The 15,036-nt window shown below is 42.4% G+C and overlaps 5 protein-coding genes across 8 annotated transcripts; 2 read left to right on the forward strand and 3 right to left on the reverse strand.

The window, feature by feature from the left end:
• Positions 1-788: 788 nt before the first annotated feature.
• LOC108161681 (odorant receptor 13a) lies at positions 789-4,441 on the reverse strand. Its single transcript, XM_033392952.1, has 3 exons — positions 4,295-4,441; positions 2,124-2,140; positions 789-2,055 (listed from the first exon to the last, which is right to left on the reverse strand). Exons 1-3 carry the CDS (start codon positions 4,429-4,431, stop codon positions 827-829), a joined length of 1,383 nt encoding a protein of 460 aa, XP_033248843.1. The 5' UTR covers positions 4,432-4,441; the 3' UTR covers positions 789-826.
• Positions 4,442-4,523: 82 nt separating this feature from the next.
• Positions 4,524-7,844, reverse strand: LOC108161682 (ras-related protein Rab-14). 2 transcript variants are annotated; one of them, XM_017295992.2, is made up of 5 exons: positions 7,515-7,844; positions 5,836-5,949; positions 5,597-5,777; positions 5,347-5,529; positions 4,524-5,288 (listed from the first exon to the last, which is right to left on the reverse strand). In XM_017295992.2, the coding sequence occupies exons 2-5, from the start codon at positions 5,939-5,941 to the stop codon at positions 5,111-5,113; spliced, it is 648 nt and encodes a 215-aa protein (XP_017151481.1). In that variant the 5' UTR covers positions 5,942-5,949; positions 7,515-7,844; the 3' UTR covers positions 4,524-5,110. The 2 variants fall into 2 exon arrangements, with proteins under 2 accessions (XP_017151481.1, XP_017151480.1); XM_017295991.2 differs by lacking the exon at positions 7,515-7,844 and adding an exon at positions 6,012-6,288.
• Positions 7,845-8,100: 256 nt separating this feature from the next.
• On the forward strand, positions 8,101-10,619 carry LOC108161675 (nucleolar protein 10). The gene is made up of 4 exons (XM_017295982.2): positions 8,101-8,264; positions 8,321-8,722; positions 8,775-9,496; positions 9,563-10,619. The coding sequence occupies exons 1-4, from the start codon at positions 8,199-8,201 to the stop codon at positions 10,563-10,565; spliced, it is 2,193 nt and encodes a 730-aa protein (XP_017151471.1). The 5' UTR covers positions 8,101-8,198; the 3' UTR covers positions 10,566-10,619.
• LOC108161685 lies at positions 10,614-11,232 on the reverse strand. 3 transcript variants are annotated; one of them, XM_033392848.1, is made up of 2 exons: positions 10,955-11,232; positions 10,614-10,892 (listed from the first exon to the last, which is right to left on the reverse strand). In XM_033392848.1, the coding sequence occupies exons 1-2, from the start codon at positions 11,154-11,156 to the stop codon at positions 10,636-10,638; spliced, it is 459 nt and encodes a 152-aa protein (XP_033248739.1). In that variant the 5' UTR covers positions 11,157-11,232; the 3' UTR covers positions 10,614-10,635. The 3 variants fall into 3 exon arrangements, with proteins under 3 accessions (XP_033248739.1, XP_017151486.1, XP_033248740.1); XM_017295997.2 differs by having other exon boundaries at positions 10,614-10,901; XM_033392849.1 differs by having other exon boundaries at positions 10,614-10,901; positions 10,959-11,050.
• An 823-nt stretch (positions 11,233-12,055) lies between these two features.
• Positions 12,056-14,565, forward strand: LOC108161684 (defense protein l(2)34Fc). Its single transcript, XM_017295996.2, has 2 exons — positions 12,056-12,146; positions 13,954-14,565. The coding sequence occupies exon 2, from the start codon at positions 13,959-13,961 to the stop codon at positions 14,436-14,438; it is 480 nt and encodes a 159-aa protein (XP_017151485.1). The 5' UTR covers positions 12,056-12,146; positions 13,954-13,958; the 3' UTR covers positions 14,439-14,565.
• The last annotated feature ends 471 nt before the right edge of the window (positions 14,566-15,036 follow it).

Below are 15,036 nucleotides of genomic sequence, written 5' to 3' on the forward strand. Positions count from 1 at the left end.
TTAATACAAATAGGCAACAATCCGCGCAATTTAAAACAAATCAGATGTTTTCAGTGATGGGAGTTTTTATACCCGATACTCAAAATGAGTATTGGGGAGTATTAGATTTGTGGTGAAAATGGATTTGTGTAACGTTCAGAAGGAAGCGTTTCCGACCGAAAAGTACATATAATCTTGATCAGCACCAATAGCCGAGTCTTACTGCGCCTAGCGCCTAGTGCTCAGAGGATATGCAAGCTAGAGCAACGACATTTTGTATCCAGACTTTTGTGATATGTCACTGTTACAAGTGTATCTCAAAATTTCCCCCCACCCTCTTCCGCCCCCGCAAAGAACGAAAATCTGTGGCATCCACAATTTTACAGATGCAAGAAACAAAAAGACAAAAAAAAAACAATTATAGAAAATGACCATATCTATCAGATTGCCGAATCTGGATCAGATCGGGTCATTCTTATAACCAAAAGGAACAAATCAATTTGCAGTGCACACTCTCTTTATCGTTCAATGTTATCGCTGTCTGGCGGAGGAAAGCCATACTGACTATCTATCGCGTCTAAATGTAGAGATGCGGCCGTAGCAGCAACTCACAACATTTCCTGTCGTTAAAAGTGGAATTACTTATAGATAAATACGATGCTTTAGTTTTTAAACAATCCATAAAAACGGCTATAAATTTTAATCCCATCCCACCAAACATCCAACTTGCTAACACTATTATGTAATGCAGACTAATGTTAGAGAACTTAGAATTTATAAATAAATTTAAAAAGTTTTTTTTTGGGGAAAAGTGCTATTTATTATATGATATGCGTGAGAGAATCTTTTACAATTGATCTTCGTAGTAAAGCGAACGCAGTAATGTGAAATAGCTCATTGATGTACTTAGAATCGCCGTAAAGCTTTGAAGAGAGAGAGTTGAAAATTTAAACGCCGTTATTCTGACTGGTCGGTGACTACACAGTATCATAAATCTTAAGTCATTACGGAACTGATGGCTCATGGAAGTGTATGAATAAAAATTGCTTATGTCTGGATTCTCCCAATCACATCCATAGAGGTGGCGTGCTGTATTTGTGGAGTGTATAATCAACGCATCACCATTTTCACAAAGCACATATAACTGTGAAATCGCGGAGGATATGTACACAATAAATTTAACGTATTCTCCAATGAACATATTTGTTCCAGTAATTATTTGAAAGCCAACCATGCAAATTAGAAGCGATGAAATCATTAGATTCACCAAGAGTATGGGATTAAAAAAGTCTTCCAAGCACTTGGCGAACCTGATAATTTTGTTGTGCTGTTGAACAATATTGTGCAGTCGTTGCAGCTGCAAATGTTGCTTGTCAGCTCGTTCTTTAGCCGCAGTCAGTACGTTGTCGACACGTTCATGCAGCAGTCGAAACTGTCCACAGGTGTACGTTATGAAAAACCCAAAAATTGAATCTTCGGCAAACAATGTGGTCACCACACAAATACCGGCATACGACGTAAACATGTAGGTGAACACATAACGCATCCAACTGCTGTACGTATCGTATGGGAACAGCATTTTATAGGGAAATGGTTTCTCTACTGCGTCTACTCCAGTACGAAAGAATATTTCCACCAACGGCAGGGCGCAGTACATACAGATTAGACAGGAAAGCAGACCCGTCATGATGGTAAAGGTGAACATTCGCTTATGGCACTCGGCGTTAACACTGATGTGGGTGTTTTCTGGAATCCAAATATCGCGTTCAAATTGTTCAATTAATTGCCGAAATTTTCGCTGGTTAAATCGTAAATGAAGCAATCTCACAAAGTTTAGGGCGCCCATGAATGTGGTGCAACAATTTTCCGTAGTCATAATAATATCGGAAAGGTGGGTTACCAAATATGCTGTTTGAAACCCGATCGTTATACCAACGGATGCTATGACGTACCAAGCCCACGCGGTGTATAGTGTAGAACACATTGAGCTGTTATCCTTCCTTGATGAGGGCACAAATGGCCAAGAGCCATTCAGCTTCAGCCAGACACATTGAACTGGTAAACGAAAAGTGATAGCTGTGTATTGCTGTAGGTTAAACATGACTTTTTGAAGTACCAGTGCCTTGTCAATGGAAAGAACTGACCGATAACGCTTTTATATCTGATTAAATTTCTAAATGTATAGGAAATTTGAAAGAGAATTTTATATGAGTCAAATACCGGCCTGCGGCGTGTAATGGACGTCCTTAAAATATTCATTAAAAGCCTTCACCAGGGTAGCTACCAAATTATACGGTTTAAATAGTCGGTGATACGAAGCTTACAGTTAAGTTTCCTTAAATACACAAAAATTTGGCAAAACAAGAGTATTTTTTTTGTCATATTTCTGTTTTATTATACCCGATACTCAAAATGAGTATTGGGGTATATTAGATTTGTGGTAAAAGTGGATGTGTGTAACGTCCAGAAGGAATCGTTTCCGACCCCATAAAGTATATATATTCTTGATCAGCATCAATAGCCGAGTCGATTGAGCCCTGTCTGTCTGTCCGTCCGTCCGTCCGTCCGTCCGTCCGTCCGTCCGTCCGTCCCCTTAAGCGCCTAGTGCTCAAAGACTATAAGAGCTAGGGCGACGATGTTTTGGATCCAGACTTCAATGATATGTCACTGCTACAAAAATATTTCAAAACTTCGCCCCGCCCACTTCCGCCCCCACAAAGGACGAAAATCTGTGGCATCCACATTTTTAAAGATACGATAAAACCAAAAACGCAGAATCGGTGAGGATGACCATATCTTCTACAGTGCAAAATCTGAACCAGATCGTATAATGATTATAGCCAGAATCAAGAAAATAATTTCATTCTTTCTCGCTCTGTCTCTCTCTAACACACAGGTTTCATGGTCGGTTTTGTCAATTGCAAAATATGAGTTCAAGGATCTCAGAACCTATAAGAGCCAGAGCAACCAAATTTGGTATCCACACTCCTGTGATATCGGACCTTGACCGTTTCGTGTCCAAATTTCGCCACACCCCCTTCCGCCCCCGCAAAGGACGAAAATCTGGGGCATCCACAAATCTCAGAGACTATTAAGGCTAGAGAAACCAAATTTGGTATCCGCACTTCTGTTAGATCTCACTATTAAACGTATATCTCAGAATTTCGCCCCACCCCCTTCCGCCCCCACAAAAGACGAAAATCTGTTGCATCCACAATATTGCACATTCGAGAAAACTAAAAACGCAGAATCATAGATAATGACCATATCTATCAGATTGCTAAATCTGGATCAGATCGGATCATTTTTGTAGCCAAAAGCAAGAAATCAATTTTCAGTGGCTACGCAGCGCCCGACGTCACGCTCAGACTGATTTTCTGTCTCTCTCGCACGCACTCTTTGTCGTGTGGTTCAATATTAGCGGCGTCTGCCGCAGGAGAGCCATACTGACTTAGTATCGGGTATAACTGTAGAGTTGCGGTGTCCGCAGCAATTCACACCGTTTCACCTCGTTTAATCATGAATTTGTCATTTTGTATATAAAAAGGTGGCAAACGGGATCGCTCTACATATGTATGTTGCGGTTTATGTACGAAGTATGTTTTCACAGGCCTCCGGGTGGAAAAGTATAAACAACCTTCACTCCCGTGATGTGTTATGTTAAATGACAGCCGGGGCACAATTTTCGGTCCGAAAATTTCCAAAAATGGAAACGCTGCATAGACCTCTGTCTCAACCATCAGTTTGGTGTATCAAAGATTGTTGTTTTCTTTTTGGGTTTTTTCGGCGTATCTGTTCTTGGAATTTTTCAAACCGAAAAGTACGTTTTCTCTGCGCCTCCCCGAAGACTGTGTATTTGTTGTTAGATTCTGGCACCGACTCAGCTGCCCAAGCCATTGACTGAACAGATGAAGCCGTGTAGGCAGCGGGGCCGGATGTAGATGAAAAGAGGAGTTTCTACGGGACAACACTAATCATCTTTTTGGTCCCTCATGAAACATCGGGGTATTGTATAGTCTTTGATAATATAATATATATACATGTGTGTCAGTTCATACAACGAAAACATAGCAACCGAATTTTCTGCATTGGGTCCCAGGCTCTGGCTCTCGTTCGGTTCGAGCCGCGTTGCATGTGCTTCTGTAACACACATAAAATAGTGTGAAAGTATTTGATTTTATGCTTTTTTAAATTTTTGTTTTGTGTTGTGGTTCCTGCGTATTTTAATTAATGGGTGCACACGTATGTATTCTCCCGTATTCTTCGATTGTTCTGCGGTTCTGGAATTGCTGGCATTTATAATTGTGAAATGGACAAAAGATTTCTAATCTGATGCGCAAGTATGACACTACAAGTTGTATAGACCCATTTCTTACTAATTTGCAAGAAACGGAAATCATACAAATGCAAGAACACAGGCAGCACAGGGCGCCCAAGTGTGCGATGAGTCATTGACTTGATTTGATGATTGCTCTTCTTTTCAAACGCACGACAGTAGTTCTATTTAGCATTTGAATTAGAGATGGAAAGTCATTCATATTGGGGGTTTTATAAATACCAATTCTTTATTTCCTATTGCATTATGCCATTAATACGTCGTTAATATTCATATAACATTGTTCGTTTACTTATTACTTCGCACGCGTCTACAACAAATACTCAACAAAAAAGTGTTTATAAAGGAGATACAAAATTCATATATATACAGAGATAGAGCCAACAAAACACAAGGTTTATAGAACGAAAGTATCTAAGGTGTGTGTGTACCAAACTCTTAAGTGTATGGTATAGAGCGATAAACCTTTCGAAATTTCATAGTCAAAACTTTGGTTTCTTTAACGATCCGTGGGAAATACTCGCGCTAACCAACAATTGTATCTATTTGCTAATAAATATTCTTTCTCCATTATACAAATGTTGAATGTTTGCTTATTTATGGGGAGGGGGGCTTTTATATTTTGGTTTAGTTGTTCTGTTCACACGTCCACGACTAATTGAATCATTCAACTAGATAGATACATTGGTTTCTTGCTTGCTTTCGATAGATCGGAAATCATTATGATTACGAGTTGGGCTAAAAATTAAGATAGATTTTTATAACTAGGAGTGTGTAAAGTTAAGGTTTATCCATTTAGCACGAGCACTGATCCTTGACATTCGCGGCCTCGCTACTTAGAGAGGTTCGTGTTGGCTGCGAGGGTCGGTGCTGCACCCCTGACTCGGACGCATTCAGATCGAGCCGTCCCTCCTGGATGTTCTGATAGATCTTGCGTGCGGTTTCGAGAAAAGCTTCCTCAACATTTTGTCCACTGTTGGAATAAATTTTATTTCGGAATTGCACTTAATTTCCTGCTGGTTTATACTTACGTCATTGCACTTGCTTCGAGAAACATGAGGCCATTCTCGTCGGCAAACTCCTTGGCCTCCTCGTAGGTCACTTCACGAGTGCTCTCCAGGTCGGACTTGTTACCAATCAGAAATATTACAGTGCTGGGGTTTGTGAGATTGCGCGTGTCGGTGAGCCAGCTGCTCAAGTGATTGTACGTGGAGCTAAAAAAATTGCATAAGAACTAAGCTCGAGTCTTACAGATTAGGATCTTCCTTTGAATCTGCTCACCGTCTCGTTATATCATAAACCATTAGGGCGCCGGCGGCTCCTCTGTAGTAGGAGCGTGTAACTGCCCGGAATCGCTCCTGGCCCGCTGTGTCCCAGATCTGTAGCTTGATTTTTTTGTCGTCCACCTCGATGATGCGCGTGCCAAACTCCACGCCGATGGTGTGCGGGCAATTGGCCATGACTTGAGAAAAGTGAATAGTTTAGTGGAAGGCGCGATATTTCGCTGGAGATCTACTCACATTTTTTTTCGGTAAACTGATGCAGCAGGCAGGACTTTCCCACGCCCATGTCCCCGATGATGATATATTTGAAGATGTAGTTATAGTTGTACGGGGCTGCCGTCATATTGGGACCTGCAAGAGGACAAAGAAATTTAGTCACTTCCAAAAACCAGCTTCTTCGGCAACATCCACACATTTTTCAATAAGACAGTCTATGCGTTCGTGCAGTTTGTTCGCAATGCCTCGTATTTTGCTCATCTTGACAGCCATTGTGCTGACCCTTCAACCAAAGCAAGCAGTCAACAAAGAGGTTTGTGCTATATTTATGCAGGCATATGCACGGGAACTACCACAGAATGCTTATCAAGTTATTGCCGCGCTACATCAATTCGTTCTGCGGCGTCGAGGTGACTCCAACTTCACAACATTTTGCTCCCCCTTTTTTGTGAGCTGCCCCCGATATTTTTCTAGGCATGCCTGTATTTGAACAGCCGACCAGGTTTCTTTGATCACTGAATCGAACCCAACGAAAAAGCCAAACTGATGTTGAGGCGGGCAAAACCCTCCAGGGGGCAGCACGCATGACACTTGATGTGAAGTTGCTGAAGTGTCAGCATCGCCCCGCGGGCTTTTATAGGGGCCGTGCTTGCGAGGGGCGCAAGTGAATGGAGCATACCATTGACTGAAGTGAGACGAGACTGGTCTCAAGGTCGCGGTGCCAGCGTGGCAGTTGAATGCAATTGAAGATTACCAGGAACACTAGCTGTTTCACTAGCCTTTCGATATGCGCTTTCGCTCATTCATTCCCTCTTCGAGTATATCGCAAGTCCCAGAAATACTTGCGTTGGTATGTAGCTGTTTATCTGCCTATTTTTACATGGTAAGCAAAACAAAATAATTTCTCATACTCTTGTTCATAATAAAGAGACTCATCAGGTCTACAAATTATTAACTAGTACTAGTAATCCCGGATGAATCTAAAAGTAAGTTAGAGAGCTTTCACTATACATTATCTTTGTAAAAAGGGGCTAGGCAATGGGAAGAAAAGTAAAAATCTTTTCTCAGACACTCTTGACCTACTTCCAAGACTTGGGTATGATACGTGAGCCCCCTGCGATCCGCATACCCGCCATACCGTTTAATTGCTTTTGAAACGGCACAATAATAATCAATTTTATGACTCCCTGGCATCCCGCGACATGAAATTTAGATTTGTCCGGGTCGCTGGTCTCGAGTCTTATCAGTCGACACACAAGAGGCCACCCAGCCAAAGAAGCGCTGAGCGGCTGAAGTTGGGAGGGGGGCGGAAACTGTGAGGTCTAAGATGCGTAGAATGGATCAGTCCAGCACACCGCACCTACCAACCAGGGGGTGCAGTGCACAGTGTGCACGAGAAGCACAAAGGCACAAAGGCGGACCCAAAACAACGGCGAAAGCAATTGGAGGGGTGGATACAGTTACAGTGGATACGGGCAGCGCGGGGGAAGGAGTACTCAGCAAAATACAGAAAAATTAAGAGCGGAAGAGAGAGGGAGAGAGCGAGTACACTTTTAGTACATGGGAAAGTATGACGCGTCAGGAACAACCAATCCACCACCCACCACTCTTCGGCAGATAGTTTTCCATTTTAAATAATTTAATCAGAAACACAGCGCTTATAATTGGCTTAGACACGAGCATACCGCAATATTACTCACCGTTTTAGTTCACCTTAGGGAGCGGATGGAATGTAGGGCGGTTACGTTACGAAGTGCTGCGGGGGGCTGCGTGTTCCTGTGTGTGTACCTGTGCGCCTGTGTGTGTCTATTGTTGTTTTCGGGCAAGCAGATTTTTCAACCAGATATCTTCGAATTCAAACTGCAGTACAGTATTGTGCACATACACGCACTGGTGTGATGGGCAAGGGCAAGGCGACCAAAATGGTATTGATTTAATTATTGTTACTTGCCAAATTACACAAAAACAGTAGAAACTTTTCTTTTGCGTTTTCTTGTTTTTGCATACAGCGTATCGATTAGAGCAGCAATACCGTCGTGAGTGCTATCGTATCTATCGAATTTTGTTCACTATCGATAGATACGCGGCTAAATCTGGGCAAGAAAGTAACCAAATAATTTTGCTATTACTTTTACAGGTTTGCAAACACACACGTAAAATTTGGAATGTAAATATTGAATCCGAAAAAATGGAAATTTATGAAACAATTTAATGCGCATTTGAGCACATTGCGCACTGAAAATGCAGCTCTGCTTCAAACAATCCATTTCCACAACCGATTGTATTTATACTATCGATTGACTTTGCAGCTCTAGCGGGGCACACGTGTTGCGGACCTCTTCGTTTGTTTATGTGCAGTATTTTTTTAATATATTGCCGAAAACATGTTCGTGAACGAAGTTAACGATGTGAAAATATACAACCTGAGTGCCGGAAAGTCGGTGCCGGATGTAAGTTAAATCTTATTTAAGAAATGAAGCAGCCAAATGAAAGTTGTCTCTTTTAGTGGCTGACGGATCGGCGGAAGAAGTCAAAGCTGATGAAGAAGGTAGACTCGCGGCGGCAGATCGAGCTCATCCAAGACTTTGACATGCCCGGCGTGTGCACCAGCATTCGCATGAGTCCCGACCAGCAATACATCCTAGCCACAGGCACGTACAAGCCGCGTGTCAAATGCTTTGAAGTCTCCAATCTCTCCATCAAATTTGAGCGCTGCTTTGACTCTGAGGTGACCACGTTCGAAGTCATTAGCGACGACTATTGTAAAATGGTGTTCCTGCAATGCGACCGCTATGTAGAAATTCACGCGGCCCACGGACGGCATTATAGGCTCAGGATTCCACGCTTTGGACGAGACATAAAGTACCACAAGCCCAGCTGTGATATGTACATTGTGGGAGTGGGCAAGGTGAGCATAAACACCATCGATCCCTTTTCCATTCTGATCTCTTCTTTTCTAGGATATTTATCGACTGAATCTGGAGCGTGGACAGTTCCTACAGCCCTTTGAGACAGATGCCAGCTGTCTGAACGCGTGCGATGTGAACCCCGAGCATCATCTGCTCGTTGCCGGCTCTAAAGAGGGCACAGTTGAGGCATGGGACCCGCGAACAAAGCAACGCTGCTCCACCTTGGACGTGGCTATGAAATTGCCCGGAGTCAAGGAGTTTCCCTCAGTAACAGCTCTAAAATATCGTAGTGGTTTGCATATGGCTGTGGGCACAGCCTCTGGTCATGTTCTTATCTACGATATACGTGCCAAGCAGCCACTGCTAGTAAAGAATCACCTGAATCGACTGCCTATCAAACGGTTGGCCTTTAACCCTGCCCAGAATGCTGTTTATAGCTTGGACGAGGCGACGCTGAAGCTGTGGGATGAGCAGACGGGCAAGCAGATCGCCTATGTGGAGTCAACCAGCTCGTTCAACGATTTCTGTACCATACCCGATACGGGCATGTTCTTCCTGGCCCAAGAAGATGTGAAAATGTTGACCTACTACGTCCCCGCAATGGGACCGGCTCCCCGTTGGTGCTCGTTCCTGGACAATCTCACCGAGGAGATCGAATCGGAGGTTCTGGAGAATGTCTACGATGACTATCAGTTTGTTACGGCAAAGGAGCTGGCAGAATTGGGCATGGAACATCTTGTTGGCACCAATCTACTCAAGGGCTACATGCATGGGTGAGTGCAAAGCAGAACTTAATCTTGGATTGAGCCGTTTGGGAAATAAATTTGTTCTTTTTTTAGCTACTTTATGGACGCTCGTTTGTATAATAAGGCCAAGGCTGTTGTTGAACCCTTCGCCTTTGACCGGTTCCGCAAGGATAAGATCCGGCAGGAGATCGAAAGCGAGAGAAAGTCGCGTCTGCAGATCGATTCGAAACTGCCAAAAGTCAACAAGGAGTTGGCTCTCAAGATTATGGACGAGCAGGCCAATCCCTCAAACAATGCCAAGCAGCGCAATGTGCCCAATCTTCTCGAGGATTCACGTTTCAAGGCCATGTTCGAGAACTCTGACTTTGCGGTCAACAAAGAGGCGGAGGAGTATCGTCTTCTGGCTCCTGTTCTCAACCGCTTGGACAAGTCCAAGGCCAAGGAGTTGAAGCAGAGGGTGGAGGTGGCTAGAGTGGCCGAGCTGCATGCCGATGAGGCTCAGCAACGGGACGACAGCGATAATGACGAGGATCTGTTCGGTTTTGAAAAGAGCGACCGCGAGAAGGAAGAGGAGAGTGGTGATGAGGCCTCTTCGGATGACGATGACAGACGGGAATATGTCAAGGAAATGAAACAGGCCTACAAACAGGTGAAGCGGCTGCGCGAGGATGAGGCAGAGGAAGAGGAGGAGGTAGGAGAAGCAGAAGATAATAAACAGCTTCAAAAGGAAGCCAATAATGACCAAGCAAGACCCTTGAAAAATGGAAATTACCATAATCCATCCACCAATGCAATTCCCAAACGCTTCACAATGACACCGCTTGATCAGCACCAAGGAAACAGCCTTATGCAGAAGCGAATAAAGCAGGCCAGCCTGCAGGATCGAGTACGCGTCATGTCCCAGCTGGAAAGTCAGGTGACCAATGTGGGCCGCTCGTTGGGCAATCGACAAATGACCTTCGAGGTGAACAAGCAGAAGAAGTCACAGTACCACGCCAAGAAACGCGAGGCGGAGCTGAAGAAGCATCGCGACGAGAGGAGAAGTATCGTCAGACCCATCAAATCGCTGAGGCTAAAAAAGGTTAACTTTAAGTAGGGAGGTTGAACAAATTGCAATTAGCTTTGTAAATAAATTCATATTTTAAATTAATATTTAGTTCCTTTGCTCAAAAGTCATCCACATTCAACTCGAACATCGGCAGGGCATCTTGCATTGGACAAGGGTCAACTGGCTCAGCGACTATATCATACTCATCCGTGGACTCGAATTCGGCTATCTGCAGAGGCTCCAAGTCCAGGTGATCGTCGTACCTCTCTTCCTCTATGTGTGCCATGGAATCTATTACGAAGCCACCATCACTGTAGTCGAAATCATCATCTTCCTCTCCATTCTTTCCTGAACTCATATTCGTTTGTGGTGCAGCTGCACCTTCTGCTTGGTTATATCTGAATACCTGATCCTTTGAAATCGGGAGAGTTACTTACTTACAAATGATTCTCTTCTTTTTGGCATGTTTTCCACCAAACGCAGTAGAGCTTGTGTCACAGGACCCGTCTTGGGCTTTGCCATTTTTTCGAAATACGAACTAAAAAACAATTCCGAATTTACCAGTTTTAAGGTCTCTTCGGGCTGTCCGAATTGTGTGGAAGCCCATAAAGCCGATTGTTCTGCCCCCATGCTTTTCATGGAGAAATAATATGTTTCAGAAGACAGAGATTGAGAAACCGACAGGATGGCCTACTAGACTGGCGAATAAATCAAATTATAGTACATGCATTCTCCAAATGTCACACTCTTTAAATCAGAGATGCAAACCGATAAATTGCTTGGCATTGAATAGTTTTGTATATATAGTCGTGTACTTATAGTATGTACTTATGTATATTCCTTTAAATTAGTTATAACTTTTTGATTTTTGTAAGGATTCGGTTCTTGGAAAACTGAATTAACTAGAAAATGAGAATGAAATTATGTCTTTGGGAAATTATTTATTTATTTTATTTAAAGGATAGTATATTTATATGTAGCTGCACTAATACTACAATTCTATCATAATTATTTAGTGCTTAGTACCTTTTCTGTAAAATATACTACTGATAAATATTTTAGAAAGTCAATAATTCTATTATCCTACTATTGGAAACTTGAATTCCAGTCGATCAAGTAAATTGACTTTCCAAAATATGTTACAATTAGAGCCAGGAACAGAACTGACCATGTTGTCGCGTGATCTGTTCAAAAATGAGTTCCGGAACAGGCCTCATATCGATTTCCTAAGTTAATCTATTCATACTGATCCAGCTTTCTACTGCCAAGGTGTGACATTTATTAGCAAATTGTAGATTGCGAGTTTTTCTGTGATCGAATTGCTAATTAACCTGGCATTAGTTTTTTAGTCCGAAGTAAACACCTTAGTCATAGCTTAGTCTTCCATTGTAGCTTTTCTATTCCTAGGGCGCTCCCGTCCCCATGAACTGAATTGTATACTGTCATTTTACATGCTGGGCTGGAGCTTTTGTGTCAGACCGAAGCTGCTTTTTAGTCCAATCGATCGGCAAAGCTCAGAAGCTTGTATTGCAGATCCCTTTTTCGTATAAATACGAAGCTGTTGTAGAATTTTCAGCTCATTTCAAGTTTTTCTTTTGAATCGTTTGTGCTAGTCTTTCTCTAAGAGTGGTATGTAATACTAGTACCAAAGTGGATAAGTGGATAATACTATTGATGATCCCAAGCGATCAGATCAGTTTAGTGGAAGGCTGGAAATTTCTGTAGTGTGGTGTCTTTTCTTTTAGAGAAACAAATGAAAAATTCTTTGTCCTAGGCTGTTGCACTGTCATTCTGTGAGCTGCTACGAACACATTAAAGTCCTCTCAATGGCATTGCAATGGACCCATGCAATTAACTCAAAGTTCTTTACTATAGCCACTTAAGATTCTGTAAATCTAACCGACAGACCTTATACGATATAATAATAGTATTAGCCTATTGTTTTGAATCTTCCCTTAATTACTGTATTTACATTTAACGTTTGGCCTGCCGTTTAAAATGAGTTTCCATAGTTTTGAATTCTATGGGAACTTCAAGCTTCAGCAACTCCATCCAGCCATTTGATAATCATAATACATATATCACAGAGCCGGGATAATTCCGGCCTCTGCCCAGAGCTTAGCGTAATAGCAGGCACAGAAATACGCAAAAACCAAAAAAATTAAATTACCAATGAGATTTTATCTAAACAAATCCAACAACCGGTTGGACAAAGGCCCATAAACACACGGATAGAGAAACGAGAAAAACAGAAGACAAAGTAAGGCGAGACTTGGCGCAGACGTAGACATTAACTTGTCCAATGCTGAACTTTAGCATATTGCAAGAAAACAAATCGGGTCTTGTCTTCGCGCTGGGGTCTTAGGCGTTGGTTGACAAGGTCTCTTCGAACTGTTCGAGCTCGGGTCCAAGAGCTGCGACAAGAGATTTGCCGCTCAATTAGATCGGACCCCACACTCGACTTCACTCAGATCTACCTTGAACCTGAAGTTTGTCTGAGGAAGCATTAAACATTTAATGTTGTACACGATTCTCCAATTGTCAAGCACTTTAACTCGATTATAATCGAAGAGTAGTGACAATTCAGAAAATAATTATAAAGTCTATCGTTCATATCGTATGGAAATGATGTACTAAAAACGGGTTTTCAAAGTTTTCGTGTTTGGCTGAAAAACCAGATTATTGATTTTGACAAATCTGTTTTAATCAGCTTGCAAGTTGGCCAAGTTTATAATTGTTTGATTATACACACACAGTATGTGCAGATCTCCGTTTGTCTCCTTCTTCGTCGTATTTTTGCGAATGGAAGATTTATGAGAAAAGCGTGCTTGAACTGTCAATTGGTTTTGTTCGTTTACCCAAACTGAAGCACGCAAAGTGCTAAAAGTATTTATGATGCTCCAACTTGTTCTTCAGAGTTCAATCTCTGGCAGTTACAAAAAGGTTCCAGCCCACTCTCAGATATTAGATTAGAATCCCCAGCTGTCAACTGCCAAGGCTGTGCCAAACATATGTTTGCAAATATACATACATATGTATGTATGTATGGCATGACTCGCGATAGAAACTGAACAAACTGCATAATAAAGACGGCGCTGGCAAACTGCATAATCGGGGCAGGTTTCCGATGCATTTATAATTGCATATTCATATGTACATATGTATGTATGTAGATATATGTATGTAAAAATTTTTGAACAAAATATACATTTATAAAAACTCAAACTACACCACAGAGTCAAGCTGGCCAAGGCCTCACGGCAAAAAGTCTCACTTCAGTGCAGATGTTAATTAATTAATGAACGAAAAGCAACTGAATGCTGCTAAAAGCCATGCGAATGTAAAAGCAGCAGCAGCCACAGAGGAACTTATTTATTGAAAAATTTAAATAAATGCTAGTGATTGACTATAATTATCCCCCTTTCTTCCCGCACAGCGACAATGTTCCGATTCCTCGTGATCGCTGCCTGCCTGGCCATCAGTGTCCACGCCTACTCGGAAGGCGCTCCCAAGGCCGCCTGTCGGGACCTGACGCCACAGCACGGGGCTAAGCTGCAGACGGAGAAGCCCCCGTACAGAATAGATGGTCCCCCGCACGTCCTACACGGCCAGAAACTAGAGCTTGCCCTCGGCGGTGATGAGTTCCTTGGCTTCATGATCCAGGCCCGCGACGGACAGAACCGGGTGGTGGGCCAATTTAAGGTGGTCGATTCCGCCCATTCCCAGACACTGGACTGCTCGGGCGAGGCAGACACGCTGACTCACCTGAAGGCCACCAAGGGCAGTCCACTGACTAGCGTCAAATTCGAATGGATCCCACCAGCAGGCTACAAGGGCAACGTCAAGTTCATGGCTACTGTGGTACAAACTGGTTTCGTCTACTGGGTGGGACGAGTCACCAAAGACCTTGACGTGGAGTAACTGCAGTAACTCAGTATTTGTGATAGATATTTCATAATCTATAATGGAGTTGACCGTTAATGTTCCAAATCAATTTGGAACCAAGTATTTTTTGGAATAAAGTCAACAGTTAATGAATTTCTTTAAAGAAAATGTTGCATTTGATTCAGGAACTGTAAGGGGTTTTCAAATTAAATAAAAAAAAAACGGCTGAGATGTCGATACTCAAGTACCGTAAGATGTGTCTCATACAAGTCATCTTCCGATTGTCCAACCAGTCAGCTGTTCAGCATCACAATGTTCAACAAGGTGGCAGCAGAATGACCGTTTACGTTATTTGTTTGACCTCTTTCGCTAAAACCTTTTTTTTAGACAAGACCCAATAAATGCAACTATTAAAAATAAGCCAATCAAGTAGAAAATTGATTCAATAATCGGATTAAATTATGTGGACAATGCTGAAAGTTTTATCAAGCTAGTAATATTTGACGGAATATGATAATCGAGGAATATGGTTTCCAATCCTTTTCGGAGAACGATTAGCCCACTGTAAGCCAAGGGGGTATTTTAATATTCCACCGAAAATAATGAAAATTGAATAGTTTGAGCGCAGTTGAGG

This window comes from Drosophila miranda, chromosome 4, assembly GCF_003369915.1.
Source record: "Drosophila miranda strain MSH22 chromosome 4, D.miranda_PacBio2.1, whole genome shotgun sequence".
Lineage (NCBI taxonomy): Eukaryota > Metazoa > Arthropoda > Insecta > Diptera > Drosophilidae > Drosophila > Drosophila miranda.